Source organism: Humulus lupulus, chromosome 4, assembly GCF_963169125.1.
Source record: "Humulus lupulus chromosome 4, drHumLupu1.1, whole genome shotgun sequence".
In the NCBI taxonomy this organism is placed as follows: domain Eukaryota; kingdom Viridiplantae; phylum Streptophyta; class Magnoliopsida; order Rosales; family Cannabaceae; genus Humulus; species Humulus lupulus.
The window spans coordinates 8,881,491-8,901,103 of NC_084796.1; the positions used below are offsets into that span (position 1 = coordinate 8,881,491).

Below are 19,613 nucleotides of genomic sequence, written 5' to 3' on the forward strand. Positions count from 1 at the left end.
AAAACATTCAAGAAAGTAGTTTTCATAGCAAATCATAAAAGTTTACACCTGGGATCCCAAAACATAGTTTAGAAAATATTTACAACACAAAATTGACCAGAGTCGACTAATCGACAAAATCTAAGTTCATTTACAAGCATCTCCCAAAATCCCCTAGCTGTGGCAGCCAGGCTGGCCAAACATGTACACGTCGCCTCACGCCAGCTGTACTCATGGTTGGTTGATCTTCTCCTTACCCTTACCTGCACCACAGAGCATCTGTGAGCCGAAGCCCAGCAAGAAAACCCATAACAAATAACATATGCTTTACACAAGTCAAACATATAAACAGGCCACCAAAGGCTAAACACATACGGCCTAGCCGTCCCAGGCGTTTACCAAGCCCTGGGTTCGCGGACCACGCCGTGAGGATATCCCAGGTATCCTTTTAGGGACTCGCCCTGGAAACTCGCACCCCTCGTGCTTAACGCTACTCCCGGCCCTTTGCCGTTCTCGGCCTTGCACTCAACGTGGGTGATAAAATCCATCCCGAGCCTTACCCCTTGAGTTCCCAAGCCTAAAATTCCCCAAAAACCCAAACTGGCACTAAGGGTCGCGGCCCCACCCACTAGAGCCGCGGCTAGCCTCAAAACAAAGGCTAGCTCTCCACTACCCCCACACGGGCCGCGGCACGCTTGAATTTCTCGGCCTCCCATGGCCGCGCGCGCACGCGGGCCGCGGCGCACCTCTCCTAGGGCCGCGGCGCTATACAGCGAACCCAGATTTTCTCATCAGTTTTCCATCCTTTCTTCAAGCCAATTTCCACCAAAACTAAGCTAATAATCCCAGATAATAACACCACCATTCAAGCTCAATATCAACACCTAATCTCAACATAAATCTGTCCCAAAACACAACTAGAGTACCCAAAAACAGCCTAATTTCTACTCACATGCAAAGCTTGGAAAATACAGCTGAAACTTAGGCATAACTTCCATGAAAAGCTTACCTCTTGCTGAGCTTAATTCCTAAGATGATCCTCAAGTTCCCAGACTTCAAGTTCCTAAAGTATCCCAGCTGAAATCCCTTCAATTCCTAGGCAATTTCTTTAAGTTTCCTCTTGAGTTTTTGTCTTAGAGAGTGAGAGAGAGATAAGCACAAGCTAACTTCAGTTCAAAGAGAAGTATGAGTCGGTTTCACAAGTTTCTAAACAGTTCCTTTCTTTTATTGTTTTATATAACTTAAGTCTAAAGGTTACCTCAAGGCTCAGGGTACCAAAACGTCCCCGAGGGCAAAAATGGTAAATTCCCCAAATATTCCCGCCTAGGCATTCTATCCTCAAATATATCTCCAAATATTTATTTCTATGTCCCGATAATCCCATAACTCAACTAATACCCGAATTACCCCTCGACTCGCCCCGAGTCCAAATCTCAACCCCGTTGTGACTCTCTGGCTAACCGCTCCCCAGGACTGTCTAGGGTCGTGCTGCACAAACATATCACACATATACAACACACATCTCATTTATCACATTTATGCCCCTAATATCCAGACGGGGCCCACATGCACATTTAACTCAATTAAACATGCACCATAATCATATATACACATAAATTCACATATAAGCATATTAAACCACCTATTGCCCACCAGGCACACTAATCAAGGCCCTAAGCCTGATTAGCAAATTCGGGTCGTTACAGGTTATGACTAGGTTATCATTAGGGGCTTGGAATCAGGATCATGCTTGTGGCTCATTTATTGGTAACTTGTGCTTGGACCAAAGGTAAGAAAACTGCACCCCATATGTGACATGCATGGTTATTCTTGATGCATGTTGGATGTTTAAATGTAAACATTGATAGCATATTGAATGCTTAGCAATCTTGCTCATTTGCATATGGTTATTATTGAGGCATGCTGGATGATTAAGTGTGATGCATGTGATGCACGAGAAACATGTGATTAGGGCATGCCATGAATATTGACTATGCGATTGATCAGAGCTTGAGTCTCTGTGTTTGTGCATGATCATAATTGTGCTAGCAACTGTTAAGTAAGCATGTTGAATGCCCTACTGTTGACCACGTTTTTGGCCAACGACGTGTGAACATCAAAAATGATAAAACCTTCAAGAGAAAATAAACGACACAGACGATTTTATAGTGGTTCAGCCCCAATATGATGGTAATAGCCTAATCCACTTAGAGTTGTGATTATAGACTGCACTCAAGATCAGATGAACCTGAGTCAACTGAGTTTCTTTAGTGCAAATTCCAAGAATACAAGAATTCTCTCAAATACAAGTACTCTCTCTCTCTAGAAAATTCGGATCAAAAGTTCAAAAATTCAAAAGTCCCCTTTATGATGCCATAAGCCTTGTATTTATAGGCTCAGGATCGTACAGATGATATCCCCCATCATCGGGATATTTTATTATTCACATTTTATTTAAATTACAACAATATTCAAAATGTAACAGTACACTATATTCGTGGGATAAATGAGAGATTCCCGTGTATGCCAAGATCGATTCTTGTTGAAGTCGTTTCTTGAGAATCTTGACATAGTCCTTCTCCATCCAGTCGATCCATATCTCATTCAAGCTGGTCGACCACACCTTCACTGGGCAGACACGCACTTGACTGGGCAGACATGCACTTGAGTGGGCAGACATGCACTTGACTGGGCAGACATGCACTTGGCTGGTCGGACATGGTCATGACCGATCGGCCAAGGTCATGCCTGGTCGGACAAGGTCATGCCTGGGCAGACAAGGTCATTCCTGGGCAAATAAGGTCATGCCTGGGCAGACAAGGTCATGCCTGGGCAGACAAACACGTGACTGGTCGGACAAGGTCATACCTGGTCGGCAATGACACTTCTCTGGCCAGTCAAAATTCTTCATCGGTCTACTGGGTTACTTCTAAGCCAGATCACTTTATCACAACTCTGAGGAGCCAATATATTTATTGACTATTAATGTGTCGTTTACGGACCATGCACTGCCACTTGTCACCTCTATTGCCAAGTCATCGATCTCCAATTTTTGGGGATAACATTTTCCCCCCAAGTTTATTATATGATTTTCTCGTATGATAAACTTTTCTTCTAGCCAAATGTTCTTGAGGTCATTCAAAAGCTCCTATCCGGTCGATAACTTTCACGTAAACCCACAACTGAACTTGTCCTTTGATTTCTTCAAATAATATTTTTTGATCTTGTTGCAGTATGTGTTTTGAATGAGAAATCATGTTTGTGCCCCATGTCCTTGAGATTTATTGTCCTTTTGGACCTTATAGTTAATTGGTCATTTTCATCTAACCGCTTGGACATTTGGGTATGCCCCTAAGCTTCTCGGACACTTCATGCAAACCACTCAAGCACCACAGCATCTGTTCGGACCATCACCCAGCCGCTCGGACGCATCCAACCAGTCGGACACCATGCAGCTGCTCTTCGGATGCCCCAGTCAGCCGCTCGGACATGCACCCTCGGACACCCACGCAACTCCTTGGACGTACGCACCATCTCCCAGCCAGCATCGCACGAACTGCTGCTCCTCGGACATACGCACCCTCGCTTGGACACACTACCAGCATCCTTCAGGCTATTCGGACATGCTGCCCATCCGATCGGACACATCACCATCATGCTCAGACACCAAGGGCAGCTACTCGGATGCCACGCCTTAGGCACCAAACTCCTGGGCCTAGTTCCTCGGACACCACTCACACTAGGCACCAAATTTTTGCCTTTTTTTTCCTTCACACATGTTTTTTCTAAGGGATAAAAAATATTTTTACTACCCAATAAAATAATTTCTCAGTAGTAACAAATATTTTTCCTTTACATGTATCGATTTATGTTTGTATGATTCACTCCAGGGACTCGTCGATGTTATTTATTCTAAATAACAGTGTTTCCTACTCGATCGGTGATACATGCTTAGCCGACCAGGGAAGTTGTATCTGCTCTTCCGAGCAGGAAAACTTTGCACCTGATCAGCTAAACTTGTACCTGGCTAGTAGTTTACTCTTTATTCTTGCATAGCTGAGCTGTTGGCATTTATACTTTACTTTTCTTTTCTAACTTAAAACATTCTAAGTCTTTTTAGACTTAAAAAGTTATAAGTTTTTTGTGAATAGTAAAGTCACTCTGATGTATGCCTTTATTTTCGCATGAGTACTTAGTTTTCTAACTTAGAAATTTTAGACATTTCATAAGTCCATACTAAGTATACTTTCTCATACTCTTATTGCTCTAACATTTTATGAGCATAATGTTTATTGTCACACGAATATCTGCTTCCAACTTGAAATTTTAAAAAATTCCAAGTGACTTAAGCTTTGTCAAACAAGTTAGCTTAATGGCTTTTTTGGACTTCGAAAATTTACAAGTCAGCCTAAAAAATAGATATATTAACTCGTGCTCTTAGTGCCTGTGTTAAATTATATACCAATATACCCCATGTGCCCCCAGGTGATCGAGGGTTGAAAGATCCTTAGTCACTTGCTACTTGACCGAATCTGTTCGAGCAGTTAATTGCTCGTGAAACACATAGAATATATTGAAAATATTCGAGCAATGGAACACTGCTTGAACGTATCGACCAGTTGAACACTGTCCGATTTTACCGACCAGTTGAACACTGCTCGGATAACTAACACACATGCATATTTGTAGCAAGAATCGACCACGCTGCGCGTAGTCTCTTTTATTACTTGTAAATTAAAAAGGACAAAACATGTCTAATAACGAGTCTTAAACAACCAAAATTGTTCAAAAATAAAATGACTGGTTAGCAAATAACCAGCTCATAAACCAAACTTAAATAACAAGTCTAACAACTCGAAATCAAGCTACCACTCTGAAAGCGGTATTTAAAAATAATATATCATCTGATGCTCGCCACTTCAGTGGTTTCTGATCCTAGCACTATATCTCAGCATACTTCTCCTTTGCTTCGTTGCTTTCCTCATCCAAGTGTGGACCTCCACATATAGTGTCTAAGGTAAAGTCCACAGGTCCGGGCTGCAAGGGTGGAGATCTTTGTCGCTTGAAACCAGGATTGTTGTTGCCTCCTTCTCCTTGGGGTGTCTCTGCCCGGTACTTTCTCAACTTTCCCGACCGGAGAAGAAATTCTATCTCGTCCTTGAGGTGATTGCATTCATTCGTGTCGTGACCATAATCTCCATGGAAACGACAAAACTTATTCATGTCTCTCTTCCTCATCTCTTTCCTGATGGGTGAAGGTTTCTTGTAGGGAACCTCTTCATGACTAGCAAGATATATCTCCGCTCGGTTGGTCGAGAGAGTGGTGTAGTTAGTGAATTGAGGCTCATACTTGGTTGGCTTTTCATTTGAATTCAACTTTGCTTTCTTTTCCTCATGGTGGTCAGACCCGTTATTTCCACGTTTCCTTCCACCAAAGTCACTTGATCCGCCCGGATTGTTTATGCCATTCTCCTCTTTCTCTATTGCATCATCCAATTTCATATACTTTTCCGCCCGGTCAAGAAATTGCTAAAGTGTTGAAATTGGATTTCTATGTATACTGTCCCACAAAGGGCTCCGATAAGTTATCCCAGCGGATATGGCAACCATCTTCCCCTCGTCTCCTGCAGCAGTTGCTCTATTGGCTTCTCGCATGAATCTCTGTATATAATTCTTTAGAGACTCATCTTTTCCTTGTTTGATATCTACCAAGTGGTTGGCATAAACTGGTGGAGTCCGGGCAGTGTTGAATTGTCTACAAAACTCCTTCCTGAATGCTTCCCAAGAGGTAATGGAGTTTGGCTTAAACTTCCAATACCATTCATGGGCAGTATCCGTCAATGTAGTCGGGAAAACTCTACACTGATAATCATCACTTACTCCGAGCAATTCCATCTTGTCCTCAAACTTCCCAATATGTCTGATGGGATCTGCCTTTTCTGTATATACTGGCAGAACCGGTGCTTTATATTTTGCCGGTGGCTGGGCTGCTCTAATTCGGGCACAAAATGGACTGCCACTCCGGTGGTCTATCGCATCTATCTCGGAAGGTCGTTTTGACAAACTTTGCACTGTAGCTGTTAGCATGTCAAGCTGGGCTTGGATGGCTGGTGCAACTGATGAGGCTCCAAGGTCTTGACCGCCTAGTCGGGCATTACCATCTGGCGCGCCATCGTCAAGTATTTCTACTTGACTGGCAGGGCGGTCCAGATTTTTCCCTTCGACCGGGACGGTCCTCCTCTTGTTGGTGATAACGTCCCTCAGATCCTTCCGGGAAGCATGCTCTCCTGCTCGATCAAACACCGTACTTTTCGATTTTTCAGAGGGCTTACTACGCGGGACTTGCTCTCTCCCACTACGTTGCTGGCCGGGGTGCAGTGGAGGCCTTTCGGTACGCCCCGGGCAGTCTTTTCCTCCTTGTTGGTCGTTGCCCTCCTTTTCCTTTGATTGATCGGTGTGATGACTATTAGCCTCATCACGACCATGCCCATCTTTGAATTGTGAAGTCCTCTTCTCTCGAGGAGTCTTGGTCTGATCCTGCCTGGGTGGAGTCTTTTTACTGCCCGACCGGTGACCCCCTGATCTAGAAGTTTCTGATCGGTGGCTCCTGGAGGGGGTTCTAGAGTGCTCCCTTTGCGTCGAGGCAGTTCTAGATCGGTCCCCATCATCGTCCCGACCAGAGGGGTTACTCCTGCTTCTGCCCGGTCCTCGAAAATCGGCTCTGTCAGTGGTCCTCCGACCAGCATTATTATTTCTTGCTCCATGGGTGGCTGCTTGTGCTGCGGCTTGAGCATTGGTTTGGGCCAATTGGGTAGCCGCTTCTAGAGCAAGTGCTGCTTCACGATGTCTCCGGTTGACCTCCTCCTGTTGCTGTCTGAGCTCTTCGCTTCTGGCCTCCATATCGCGCCTTTGCTGCTCTAACGCGGCTTTCTGCCTGGCCATCTCTTCAGCGAACGCCTCCTGTCTGGTGTGGAATTGTGCCATCTCCTCCTGGAAGGCCCCCATGGCTTCCTGGAGTTCTTCAACTTCTGGAGTCACGTCCTCGAGCACGACTCTAGGCTCAGTCTCACGGTCTTGAGTCTTGAGGGCCAGGACCTTCTGATCTGTCAGGCTCTTTAGAGGAACCTGTCTTCTTGGAAGCCGCATTGGTGTTCTTAGGCGCCATAATACTTCAGGGACCGTCTGTCTTTCTCTTCAGGCTCTCAATGAAAGCACCAAAATGTTGACCGCGTTTTTGGCCAACGACGTGTGAACATCAAAAACGATAAAACATTCAAGAGAAAATAAACGACATAGACAATTTTATAGTGGTTCAGCCCCAATATGATGGTAATAGCCCAATCCACTTAGAGTTGTGATTATAGACTGCACTCAAGATCAGATGAACCTGAGTCAACTGAGTTTCTTTAGTGCAGATTCCAAGAATACAAGAATTCTCTCAAATACAAGTAATTTCTCTCTCTAGAAAATTCGGATCAAAAGTTCAAAAATCCAAAAGTCCCCTTTATGATGCCATAAGCCTTGTATTTATAGGCTCAGGATCGTACAAATGATATCCCCCATCATCGGGATATTTTATTATTCACATTTTATTTAAATTACAACAATATTCAAAATGTAACAGTACACTATATTCGTGGGATAAATGAGAGATTCCCGTATATGCCAAGACCGATTCTTGTTGAAGTCGTTTCTTGAGAATCTTGACGTAGTCCTGCTCCATCCAGTCGATCCATATCTCATTCAAGCTGGTCGACCACACCTTCACTGGGCAGACACGCACTTGGCTGGGCAGACATGCACTTGACTGGGCAGACATAGTCATGACCGATTGGCCAAGGTCATGCCTAGTCGGCCAAGGTCATATAAAAATATTGCAACATGTATTAGTTAGATTCTAATTTTCAAAACTATCCTAAAAATAGAATGATTTATTTATTATTATTTCTCACACAAACCAGAGTTGCGTCGATAGAATACTCAATTATGTTGTTGTGGATTTCTACTATTTGATACAATTTTGCTAAACAAGTCCTTTACACAAACTTTGATTTTGACAGATCGGAGCTCATTCTTCAACATATCAAAATATAGGAAAAATTGTAAGTTTTCTCAATTAGATTGATTGCTTATCAAATCTTATATATACTCAAAAAACTCAGTGAATGTAACCAAAATATGAGTAGATGAACAACTTTAGGATTAGAAACGTTTCAGGCTTGGTGCTTGAATGTTCATTTTTTCTTAAGTTTGTTTCAGTATACTTTTGTTTCTCAGATCGATTGCCATTGCTTGAGATCAATGAAGAAAGCCCAAGAACATAAAGAAATGCCAGATTGATACAAAAACCAATGCAGTGTTGCTTACTAGGAGTGAATTATCAAGGTAATTAGTCTTTTTAATGATTTATATTTCAATTCATAATCTGATATTCCCTTCGTAATTACAGTATGTCCTTCATTTAAAGGGAAGATCTTATTCTTGAAAACAGATGTTGTGGCTTTGTCTGCATAAGGACTCATGTACTAGGGAAGTTGATGAGGCACATCTATCTGAAAAGAGCATGTTCAAATATTAATCGGTCTGATAACTATTTCTTTATTATACCCTATCTACTTGCTTAATATCTTTTTTTGCTAAACAAACGACCTCTCTCATAGAAGGAATCATCACTACATGGACAAGAAGCAGAAGTAGTGGCGAAAAAGTCACAAAGAAACATCCTTCTTGAATGAAGATGCCATGAATTGTCAAGGAGTTCTGAACTGAAAACGTTGTTCTGGTGACACAATTCAAAGAAAAAGACAGAAGATCCTCAAATGAATACCTCTCAATCAAATCAGCTTTTACTTTGGACAAAAAATAAAAGTTATGTTTTAACCTGTAGCAACAACAAGCTTCTGGAATTGGCATTTGGAAAGCAGATTATAAAAGATTTTCATTATAGACACAAGATTTTATGGTGGTTCTTGACAACTTCGCAAGAAGCAACAATGAGATAAGGTCATGTTATTGTGGCAGCCAAAAAATCTCATGTTTTGGCTCTGTATTTGGTGAGGTCATAGTAGCTTCTGTTGCTACACCATAGTGTCTGCTGGTTGCGATTATTGCACCTTTAAATGTGACTTTGAAAAGATCAAATCTAAGCCACAATATGTATCTCCAGCTTTGAAATATTTATTCTTGTATTGTGGAAGCTTGCTTAAATCCTCAGTGGCGTGAATGCCTCTTAGTTTGATGCTTTGTTTCCTCTAATTTTCAATCATTGAAATTCTTATGTGGCCCTCACAGTTGATCAAGGAATTGGTCCATACTGAAAGCCTGACTTTATTAGTTAGTTTAGTTAATTGGTCCATACTGAAGCCCAATCAATAACTAATGCCATGAATGGCTTATATAATTAGTGTTTCTTTATCATGTGCTTGCACAAGTTTTTGGGTGAAATCTATAGAAATTGAACTTACTACTTTGTTGCTACTAAGAAGTTCTTTGTTATTATTGTTAATAGTGTACAGTATCAATACATTTTTTTCCCAAGGATTATTGGCAACAGTATCTTTTCAAAGAATTTATGTCGTTATAAAAACACAGAAAAGAGTGAGAAACTTAGTCCCAAGGAATGTTGTACAGCCTAATTTCCTCATTAAACTTGCATACTCGTAGGTAAAATGTCACAATTTACAAAGGCCCAAAATGGACAAATTACTCATCTAGTGAATTTTCATAACAAAGATCAAAGTTACATATGAACAAACATGGAACACCACAAGGTTTCTTTTAAAAAAAATGATTAAAGAAGAAAATACAAGATATGAACACATTTCAAGCTGCCACACTATAGAGGAAACGAAAATTACACGACGTTTTAACAACTCGCATCACAGCTCTGACAAAATGGCAGGAATGTAATGGGACAACTCGGCTGTTAATGATTGGGCATATTTTACGAAGAGCAGTTATATGATCCTTGCTCCACACACCATCATTTCTAGCCACAAGGGCCTAACACAAATTAACATACACTACTACAAAAAGGGTTTTTTAGGACTAGCATTGCGAGTCCTAAAAATTTTTTTAGGACTCGCGGGGCGCGAGTCCTCTATTTGAGAGCCTTAAAAACTAAGGTTTTTTAGGACTCGCAAAACGAGTCATAAAAAACTGTTTTAGGACTCGCAACGCGAGTCCTAAATAATCTGGTTGAGTGCCTTTAATTAAGTTTTTAGGACTCGCTTTGCGAGTCCTAAAATAATGTTTTTAGGACTCGAAATGCGAGTCCTAAAAAATCTGGTTGAGTGCCTTTAATTAACTTTTTAGGACTCGCTTTGTGAGTCCTAAAATAATGTTTTTAGGACTCGCATTGCGAGTCCTAAAAAATCTGATTGAGTGCCTTTAAGTAACTTTTTAGGATTCGCAACGCGAGTCCTAAAAAATCGGGTTGAGTGCCTTTAAGTACTTTTTTAGGACTCGCTTTGCATGACCTTAAAAGTAATTTTTAAAAAAAAATAATACAGCTACAATTTTAATTTTGATTTAAAAAAATATATATCCATTTGAGTGTCGAATATCTATCAAAAGAAATTTGAAAAGAAAATACTAAAAAAATGGCAAAAATTTTTTACGAAATATAAATTTAAAATTTCTAAACATGTATTGTAATTAGCTAGCTATAACATCATTCATTTTGCTCTAACCAATTGTAAAAATGACATTGCCCATTCTTCTCTAACTTCATCAATTTCTTGAGTAGTATATGGTTTGTCGGAGGTGAACTGAAAAAAAAAACAAAAATTTAATTATAATTATGTTAGTGGTAATAAATTCAAAGCATATATAAAAATTGTACTAGATTAATACTATGTAGTTGTATATTGTTTATTACCTGTTTCGACAAGAAATGTTTGATATGAGGGGCATTGATAAGTACATTCTTCATCATCCTCATAACGTAATATCCGCAGTCGATATTGTTTGGTTGTTTACGACACTATATAAAGATTGGTAATACATGTACAATCTTAGTATTAAATATCTTACTAGCCTAGCCATCTGTCCCAATCAACACCAATATGTCAAACATGTACAATTCTTAGTATTAAATATCTATAGAAAATCGGGCAGCATATCCCCTAATTTACTAGCCTAGTCATCTGTCCCAATCAACACCAATATATCAAACAAATCAAACAGCACACAGGTTTTCATCCATATATCATCGCAGCACACAAAATTCTCAGAACCTACTTCACTAAGACATGCAAGTTCTCAATCTTCCGTTATCACCACAGCACACAGAATTCCCAGAACCTACTTCACTACGGATGAATATCTAAGATATTCAAACTCCACTAAAGTAGTACAGTTATCATTCAAAATTGTAAAATATTGAATTTTTTAAAAACTAAATCAAATGCAACATACCTTTTGCAATTAGCTACCAATCCAATGCTTTAAAACCATTCAAAATATTAACCTATTCATTTTAATCAACATTATAAAACAAGAAAAAGGTCAGATGTTGACATGCTCTTTTAAAAAAGTTAAAATCAACACAACAAATATATGCATACATACTTGTATATTCTTTTACAAGTCACACTTGTATCAACAGCTATTACTTTGGAACCAACTGGATTATCAGTGTTTCTTGCAATGTTGAGCCCTGAAGTAAAGAAATCATCCGCATTGACTTCCTTTGGATCCTTGCAAAACTTCCCATTCACAAACACTGCTCAAAATGAGTAATGTTCATTAGTAACAGATAGAGGCTAGTAATTAAAAATAGTTACAAATGAAAATTATATAAAAGTGCTGTGCTAGCAGGTAATGTAAAAAAAAGAATGTATACATACAAGCTTTGTGGGGTTCATCTACTGCCACACAGAAGTCTTGAAGAGGACTAGGATCATAGGCAGAGGCAATGGAAGATGCCAAAGTAAATATGGCAAGTGTGAGAAGGAAATGAGCACTCTTCATTTTTTTTTTTGGTAAACTGGTTAATCTCTCTTTAATCTAATCGTTTCTGTAGTCACAAGTGAGAGCTATTGTAATTTAAACTGGCATGAAACCAAGTCTATTTATAGTGTGATTCTCTCTAACCTAAACCTAACTAGTCCATGTTTTCTAATCGAAGCAGCGAGTAAGACTTGGAAAAATGTAGTCTTTGGTTGTTATCTATTTAATAATGAAACAAAGAATCATTCTTCAACCACTGCGAAGAAGTTTATTTCATTTAATTTGAACATCAATTTTTTTTTGCTTCATTCAATGACCAATTGCAAGGAAGTGGTCATCTTTCTCTCTAGTAGTATTACTTAGCTTTAAGTGCATTTTTAGCCACTTGTTTGATTTTAATTAGAGCTGAGAATCTATTTGATTTTATTTGTAATAAATAAGATATCACCTGCCTTTAGAATTTAGATGTGAAAACAAGACTTCTGTTAAGTAGAAACAATTCCATGTCTTGCTTTGGGAGCACTCTATAGATTTTTCACATATCCTAACTAACACATAAAATTCAAAACAACCCTTTTTTTGTCAACACACAAACAGTGCTTTTCTACCATCTCATTAGTTTTTCTGGCCATTTTACTACATTTATTCTCTAAAAGAAATGTGCTAAATTAGTTAAGTTGTTCTTAAAATGTCATTTAGGACCAACAAAAGATGAGCTATAATAGTTCTTTCCTTCATACGAAAACTTGGACTGGTTGAGGATACCCTTTGAGGCTAATTAAGTTGTAGCAAAAAAATTAAAGTAGTGGCATTTAGCATATTCAACTACAGGTTCTCTCATTCCAACCATGATTTGCTTACATATGCAAATTTACTACTTCTAGATCTAGACATGATTAGATATATATATATATATAGTAATAAAATATTTAATTTTTTAATAGTTGCAGGCCATGAAATATCTCTATCTTCATTACAAATCTTGCTTTTTATCTATTTATTATATTTATCTGCATTGAATAAACAACCATCATTTTCCTGTGGATAAAAGTCTCAACTGGTTCATATTCAACTGGGAAGTACAAAGAGAAGAATTTATGACCGTTGGTATCTGAATTTGTGAGTTGATTCATGTGTATTTTTCTGTTCATGGGGCTTAGTTTAAAACTACACAAACACTATTTAAATTATTATTGAGTTTCAGGATGTTAATTAAACAATGTTAGTCCTTTGAAAGTTATGTATATAATCTTATTGACATCAATCTTGATCATGGTATATGTTTCAATTAATAACAAATTGATCTATTACTTTCCCTGTTTACGTTTCTGGTCTCAATACTATAATTTTTTCATTTCTACACAACAAGTTCACATCAAGTGTAACCACTAAGCACAGTATTTACATCAAGGAGTGTCATTTCAATAAGATTGATTAAAACCAATCCTCATTGGCATGCATTAGTGTCTCTCATGCCAGCAGTACGTAGTTATACCCTCTTATATTATCACTTTAATCCAGAGAAAAAATAATGACCATTCACTGTTGTCTATGGAATCCAATGATAGAACATAAACAAAAGTCAGATTCCCTGTAAAGTATCAATTTTCATGCTTGTGACCCTCTTTTTTTATCACCCAAATCAACCACAATATTGAAAATAGTGCACTAATAAGCTTTAAAACAATATTTCTTCTTTAGCCCCAACACACACACACATACATGTTCAAAATGATACACTTTATATTGTAACTTATATGCCTTAAATCTCCATCGATCTGTGCGTTTCTTATTCCTTTCACTATAATTTTTTTTTCATTTTATTCACAAAACTGGATCCCACAGTTTGAGAATGTAACCTCAATGGCATGTTTTCAGGCTCGTTCAGTGCACAACTCTGTTATGGAACTAGTGTACTATACAGTATATATATATATACATAACAGGATATATATATATATATAAGCAAAGATGTGTGGTGTATATATATATATATAAAAGCAAAGAAATATATACCTGGAAATCACCGAAGCACGCCGAGAGACGGAACCGTGAGCAGCCAGCACCCCACGCCAAGAAGCACGCCGTCGGCGAGACTGCTGAAGCCGAGAACCCACCTACCGTCGACGCCGTTCACCACCGTCACTGCCGTTCCCCTACAGCCGCCGTTCACCTCTCTACCAGCCCTAAATGTTGTGATTTTGAATAAATCCCCAAATGTATTGCTGATAGTGCTCTATTGTGTTAACCCGAAAATTTCAAAAAATTTGATAGCTTTTTTAATTGTTTTATATAATAATTTTAAGGACTTGGGGAGTCCTTAATACTCTTTTAGTACTCGCAGCTAGTCCTAAAAAAGTAGTAAGGACTCCCAAAGCAAGTCCTTAAAATTATTAAGTAGCACACTTATTGTTTAGCTTATATTATTTTAGGACTTGCATATTCTTTTAGGACACTCATTGCGAGTTAAGGACTCTCAAAGCAAGTCCTCAAAATTATTAAATAAAACACTTATTTTTTTAGCCCAGATTTTTTTAGGACTCGCATATTATTTTAGGACACTCATTGCGAGTCCTAAATTGTGTTTTTTTAGGACTCTCAATAAGTGTCCTAAAAACTCTAAAAATATTTTTAAGGACTTGCATTTAGGTGCATGTCCTAAAAAAGTGTCTCGTAAAGGGTATTTTGTAGTAGTGATAAATGTTTCAGAAATATTACCAAATTAATCAGAAACCAGAGACTAAGCCCCCATTGAAAAGAAGAATAATGTTGCAGTTGAAACATCAAACAACAAGGCAGGTATGCTGATACTTCAACCTAGAGTTTTCAAGTGAAATGTGCCCTCATAGGGCATGTTTACCATTTATTGGTCATTCAAGCCCATATTATCCGGTGAAAATTTGCCTTTTGCTAATCAGCTTATGTGTGTGCATATCATTCTACACATTTTAGGACGAAATAGAACATGCAAATTTCCTTCCATTTGTTTTCTCCTTTAGTAACATCTTGTAGTAAAAATCACCCTTAAAGCCTAAGCACGCAAGTCACTGATAAGCTTTTGGTTTACTCAAGGAAGGATATAATGGTTGTAACATACAAGATCTATTTAAAGATTGTATTACAAGCTATAAAGTGTTGTTACCTGCATTACAACCCCAGCAACAGCCACAGCACATTGGGCAGCTTCTGCCCAGGATTGCATTTCCTGATGTGCATCACACAAATGAAGTAACCACATTATGTGAAGATCTGGAACAGGGGCAAATGCCATGGCAAGTTTATAAAAGCTTTCGGCAGCTGCATATCTATCCATAGTCATCATAGATCCCTGAAAACGGTTGCACCCAATTTAGTTCTACAATGATAGATCATAAACGGTTTATTTGTTCGGACACAAAAACAAAGCTGCAATCAGAATCCAATGGGGGGCATGCTCAGGACTAAGTATACTATGATGTGAAATGTAGAGGCTAATGGTATAACAAAATTTCCAAGTGACTACAGAATAAAAGCAAATCCAACAACAATCACACTCCTAAATCAATGCAGACATCACTGAACTTACCAAAAGTGAATGTTCCAAACTACCATCAAGGGCAAGAAGAAGACTCTCTGAGAGATATTTCACATCTGACCAGGACCACTTGCTCTCTGTCATTTTTTCTGGGAGGGCCAATAGCGCACTCTCAGAAAGACCACACTCCCTCAACAGACCGGGGCTCTTATCTTCATCTGACATTTCTTCTAAAGATTTTCTAAGACGCCGAGCTTCACCACTCTCTTCTAGTGTCCCATCAGGCTTCATCTGAGTCACTTGCACATCAGACATCAGTTCTGACAATGTAATGATCAACATGACTCTCAACCTGGCTGTCTGCATAAAGTAATAGAAAGAACTCTGCAAAAAAGGAGGAAAAAATTATTTTTGTCCAAAATGCAGATCATAAGAAGTGCTGCAATGTGAGGAACCTACCCTAACAAGTATCTGGAGCCCAACAACATCCCTTCTTCTAATGTTGTCGTTCCGGAAAACTGCACGTTGAAGAAGTTGGAAAGTAACTTGTTTTAAGAAACGATCATTCTCTCTTGCCATCAGAGTCGCACCATGAAGGTTGAATACACTGTTGAAGACAGGTAGCAAAGCTTTCCAGAAGGCCAGTGGTTGATTTCGAGAGATGAAGCTCATAAATATGGCTGTGACACAATCAAGTTTTCCATAGTCTGTAGCAATACTATGGGAAGCAGCCATTGTGGAAAACTTCTCAGTAATTTCTAAAACCTGAAGACTAACAGAAGCACTCAAGTTTTCTTCCCAGAGCTCCTGAAAATGGTAAAGTTATTAGCCACCTAAAAGTAAAATATGACTGAACAAATTCAGAATGGGGTTGAAGTACTTTACTACACAAAACAATCTGCTATTGCACCAATCTGTAATAAGATGGGCTCAGTTTTTTATTATTGTTTTTTACTATGTTCGTTTTCTGTTTCAAGCTATATTTTAGCTTACTGAGATCGTCCCTTGATCTCTAATCTTTGTATTTTTTTTCCCATGATTAATACAAAGAAGTTTCTTTTCAAAAAAAAAAATTAATATGATAATAATAAAGAAAACATACCAGTTTTTGCCTCAATAATGGGTGCAAAGATTCTCTAAGAGCCTGAGCAGAAGCTCCAATTCTAGAAGATTGTGCCTGAGCCAGAGCCTCTCTCAATGAATATGGCTGGCTAGGAGAACTTAACTGAGAATTTACTCTTTGCCACAAATATCCATTTTCAGGTGTTCCCTGAGGCTGCATGAGTGGGAGTCAACATTAGCGTTATACATAAAAAAGAGTAGCTTCTTACAACTTATGTATCAGGGATTTGGACAATGCACAAAACTACTTAGAAAAAGTAACTAGTAACTACTGTTTGACAATATAAGGATGAACAAATGACCTCAAAACAATCAGTAAGTAATTAAAAAAAATTATTGATAGACAAAACACTGGAAGAATCAATTTCTTGATTTAAGACCACAATAAATTAACTCACTCTGACTTCTTGTCTTGATGCCTCAGACAGATAATTGTTGATTGCCGGAGAAAGTCTATCAGAGTACTTAGGGGAAGTAGGTGCATCCCCAACAGGACTACGAGAACTAGAACCCATAAGCATGCCATCAGCAGACCTTCTGTGCTGTAAAAATGAATAATAGAAAATCAGTGTCACAGGCAATGGCAAAAGAAAGAGTGAGAATCAACAATAGCTAAATTACTGTACATTGTTAACTTACTTCTCCTATCATTAGAATATTACTTTTACCCAACATGAATAATATATTAAAATATAGCAATAATTAGCATCCATTCTAATACCACGGTTAAGGGTATACTTCTGGAAACCATCTATGCAATAAATGGCTCCATAGTTACAAGTTTTTCCTTCATCATTCTTAGCCAAATGATTAACATTCTTATATTGCATAAAGCCCAAAAGAGGTAATCATGACCAAAAAATTAAACACAAGAAAACAAATGACAGAGAGGACAAAACTCTAAAGATGTGCACATCCAAGTTCAATTGACCCTTTGAATCAACTCAAGAACTAAGCAAAACCAAAATGTTTGTTTACATGCAAAGAATGTGCATTTAAAGAACAAGGATAACCAAACTTTTGTCATTCTGAGTAGGTCAATTTTCTTCGTCAAGTGGCATATATTATTACTCATGTCTCAGTTAAATAAAATTAAGGGGGGAAAAATCCTGGATATGGACTTACAACATTTGGAGATCAGAAAGTTATATCATTTGAGGGCCCCACTTTGGTGCATTTTGCCATAATTTAAGCTACCACGTCAATTTTATAAAAGCTTGTAAACTTGACAACCATTCTTAGATAGCAAATAAATATAGAAATAAATAAAAAGATTATATGTATGCATGGTTTATACTTTATAGAACCCAAACAAGTAAACTAAATGACACCAACAGTCAATCACAAGATCAAAGAGGTAAGGGAAATATCAAGGAACCTCAAAAAGACTTAGGCATTCCTCCATGAGTTTGAAAAATAATCTAGTCCGTGCAATGCTCTGCTGCCATGCCTTCACAAGTGATGCATCATCAAGATTGCGCACAATTTGCAAAATAACTATGAGAACTTCACGCTTTTCAACAGCATTAAGGTTGTAAAAAACAGGCATCTCATCCAAAATCTGCATAGACCACATCACTAATTAGTGAACTAATTGGAGATAGAACTTTGATAATTATACGGTATCATAACATAAATCATTTACTGGTCAATAGAGAAATATTAGCTTGAGCAGTTACAATCTAAGAATATCATTGTGAAATACACAGTTGTTTATATGCAGCATTCCCTCATAAGGCAAAAAAAAAAGCTTCGATGGCACCATTTACCTGGCCAATAAGAGGAAAATACAGTTGTGCAATATATAGTTTATCTTCAGGCTTCTGGTATCGAGCATCAAATTCATGCTTGCACATAAGGACCACCAGAATTCTAGCAGCCTACACAGACAGGCTTATATGATTACAAATTACAACAGAAATAAAACTATGTAACTGCATCTCACATAAAACTTATTACACTACAAGGGTACATAAACAAGCCAGGGTCAAAGGTACTGGAAGAGTATACATATGCATCCTCCCACACGCAGATTATCCATTTAAACTTTCTTTACCTTTCCACGTAGAGACAAGTCATCATGATCCCAAGTAAGGAAAAGCTCTTGAATTAGGACAGATGAGAGGTAGTTCCTAAAACATAAACATTGTTATCAGCATATTAAAATCAAAAGATTGGCAAGATAGGAGTTAATTACTACACTAAGACCCCAAATTTATCTGGAGTTGTAGAGTTAAGTGCAACTGCAAGGTAGTTGAGGGGTATGCAACAACCAATAGATTTGATTAAAGTACCTATCTGAAGGGTCTCTCCCAGGCATTTCAACAAAAAGATCATGATCACATATGATCTGCAAAAATGAGAGCTTGCAATCATGGAGAGGAGGTTGGCAAGCTCCAGAAAACTTGTCCAGGTACAACGACACCTGCAGCTTCCATTAAATGCAGATCTGTACAAACTGTAATGCAATCATGTGGCTCAACCCTACCTCTACTACAGGAATAAAATGCAGCTTCCATTAAAACAAAACAAAACAAAATAAAAGCAGAAAGCATACCAATTCAAAAACCTGGCGAGGTTCAATAATCAATAGAAGATCATAACAGAAGAAGGCCAAACTACTGTTCAAGCGTTTTGCCAAACTTAACCCCTTCTTACAGCACTCATGTACTTCGGTCAGCAGGCAATCATACAACTGCATAGTACATCTGAATACACCTTCCTTAAAGAAACTTACATATTTAAGAAGCAAGAAAAGGAAGAAGGAATTTCCCTAGACACATGTTTTCACTGCAACTTACCTTGTTAGAAACAAAGCTCAATGTTGGCTTACCTTGTTATCTTCCATCCTTGGAAGCTCTGAGCCTACGAAATTGTAAACAAATGATGGTTTTGCTCCCAAGAATTCAACACACCGTCATCACAGCCCCTCCTTCTCTCAACTTTTTATTCATAAATAATTGTCCAGTGTTGGAGTCGCTTCTAGACTGGGGATCACACTCGAAAGTAAGGTGTCTTCATTTATACGACTCCAAAACACTCATTG

The 19,613-nt window shown here is 38.4% G+C and overlaps 1 protein-coding gene and 1 long non-coding RNA gene across 2 annotated transcripts; both read right to left on the minus strand.

The window, feature by feature from the left end:
* Window positions 1–9,601: 9,601 nt before the first annotated feature.
* On the minus strand, window positions 9,602–19,504 carry LOC133829902 (guanine nucleotide exchange factor SPIKE 1-like). Its single transcript, XM_062259744.1, has 12 exons — window positions 19,401–19,504; window positions 19,125–19,275; window positions 18,862–18,992; window positions 18,624–18,699; window positions 18,337–18,447; window positions 17,946–18,128; window positions 16,966–17,109; window positions 16,548–16,721; window positions 15,905–16,252; window positions 15,497–15,829; window positions 15,074–15,259; window positions 9,602–9,981 (listed from the first exon to the last, which is right to left on the minus strand). The coding sequence occupies exons 2-12, from the start codon at window positions 19,266–19,268 to the stop codon at window positions 9,802–9,804; spliced, it is 2,010 nt and encodes a 669-aa protein (XP_062115728.1). The 5' UTR covers window positions 19,269–19,275; window positions 19,401–19,504; the 3' UTR covers window positions 9,602–9,801.
* LOC133829909 (uncharacterized) lies at window positions 10,500–14,197 on the minus strand. The gene is made up of 5 exons (XR_009891898.1): window positions 13,948–14,197; window positions 11,551–11,704; window positions 11,398–11,449; window positions 10,859–10,963; window positions 10,500–10,748 (listed from the first exon to the last, which is right to left on the minus strand). It is a non-coding gene; the product is annotated as an uncharacterized LOC133829909 (long non-coding RNA).
* Window positions 19,505–19,613: the final 109 nt, after the last annotated feature.

What these genes read in the sequence shown, in the direction of transcription:
- LOC133829902 (XM_062259744.1), bottom strand. Translation starts at nt 19,268, where the DNA reads ATGCAGTTGTATGATTGCCTGCTGACCGAAGTACATGAGTGCTGTAAG. An exon ending in GGCTCCAGATACTTGTTAGG is followed by an intron (nt 15,830 to 15,904) that starts GTAGGTTCCTCA and finishes CCTTTTTTGCAG; the next exon opens with AGTTCTTTCTATTACTTTAT. An exon ending in GTTTGGAACATTCACTTTTG is followed by an intron (nt 15,260 to 15,496) that starts GTAAGTTCAGTG and finishes AACCGTTTTCAG; the next exon opens with GGATCTATGATGACTATGGA.